The sequence below is a fragment of the Eurypyga helias genome, unplaced genomic scaffold, assembly GCF_000690775.1.
Source record: "Eurypyga helias isolate BGI_N326 unplaced genomic scaffold, ASM69077v1 scaffold45720, whole genome shotgun sequence".
In the NCBI taxonomy this organism is placed as follows: domain Eukaryota; kingdom Metazoa; phylum Chordata; class Aves; order Eurypygiformes; family Eurypygidae; genus Eurypyga; species Eurypyga helias.
Genome location: NW_010224615.1, coordinates 1 through 273, shown reverse-complemented (window position 1 = coordinate 273; position 273 = coordinate 1). Strand labels below are relative to the sequence as shown.

Here is a 273-nt window from a genome sequence, read left to right as displayed (position 1 = left end):
AGGGTGACCAGCAATGGCCTGGGGGGCAAGATGAAAATCGTCAAGAACAAAAACAAGAACGGGCGCATTGTCATCGTCATGAGCAAGTACATGGAGAACGGGATGCAGGCGGTGAAGATCAAGTCCGGGGAGCCGCCCCGGAAGCGGGCTGCGGAGGAGAGGACTCCTAAGAAGGGTGGGGAGGAGAAGCTGGAGGCTTGGAGGAAGCCAGGGGAGGAGAGGGTGGTGGGCAGCAACGCCCTGAGCAAAGCAGAGGGCGAGGGCCAGCAGCCC

At 61.2% G+C, this 273-nt stretch overlaps 1 protein-coding gene across 1 annotated transcript in view; it reads left to right on the top strand.

Annotated features, from left to right (window-relative positions):
* The window catches only part of CBX4 (chromobox homolog 4), a gene marked incomplete at both ends in the record, with an annotated part of 779 nt that extends 509 nt beyond the window's left edge, over positions 1-270 (top strand). The window contains one exon of the mRNA XM_010146418.1: positions 3-270. Within this exon, the coding sequence (XP_010144720.1) occupies positions 3-270 (268 nt within the window). The remainder of the gene's footprint in view (positions 1-2) is intronic.
* Positions 271-273: the final 3 nt, after the last annotated feature.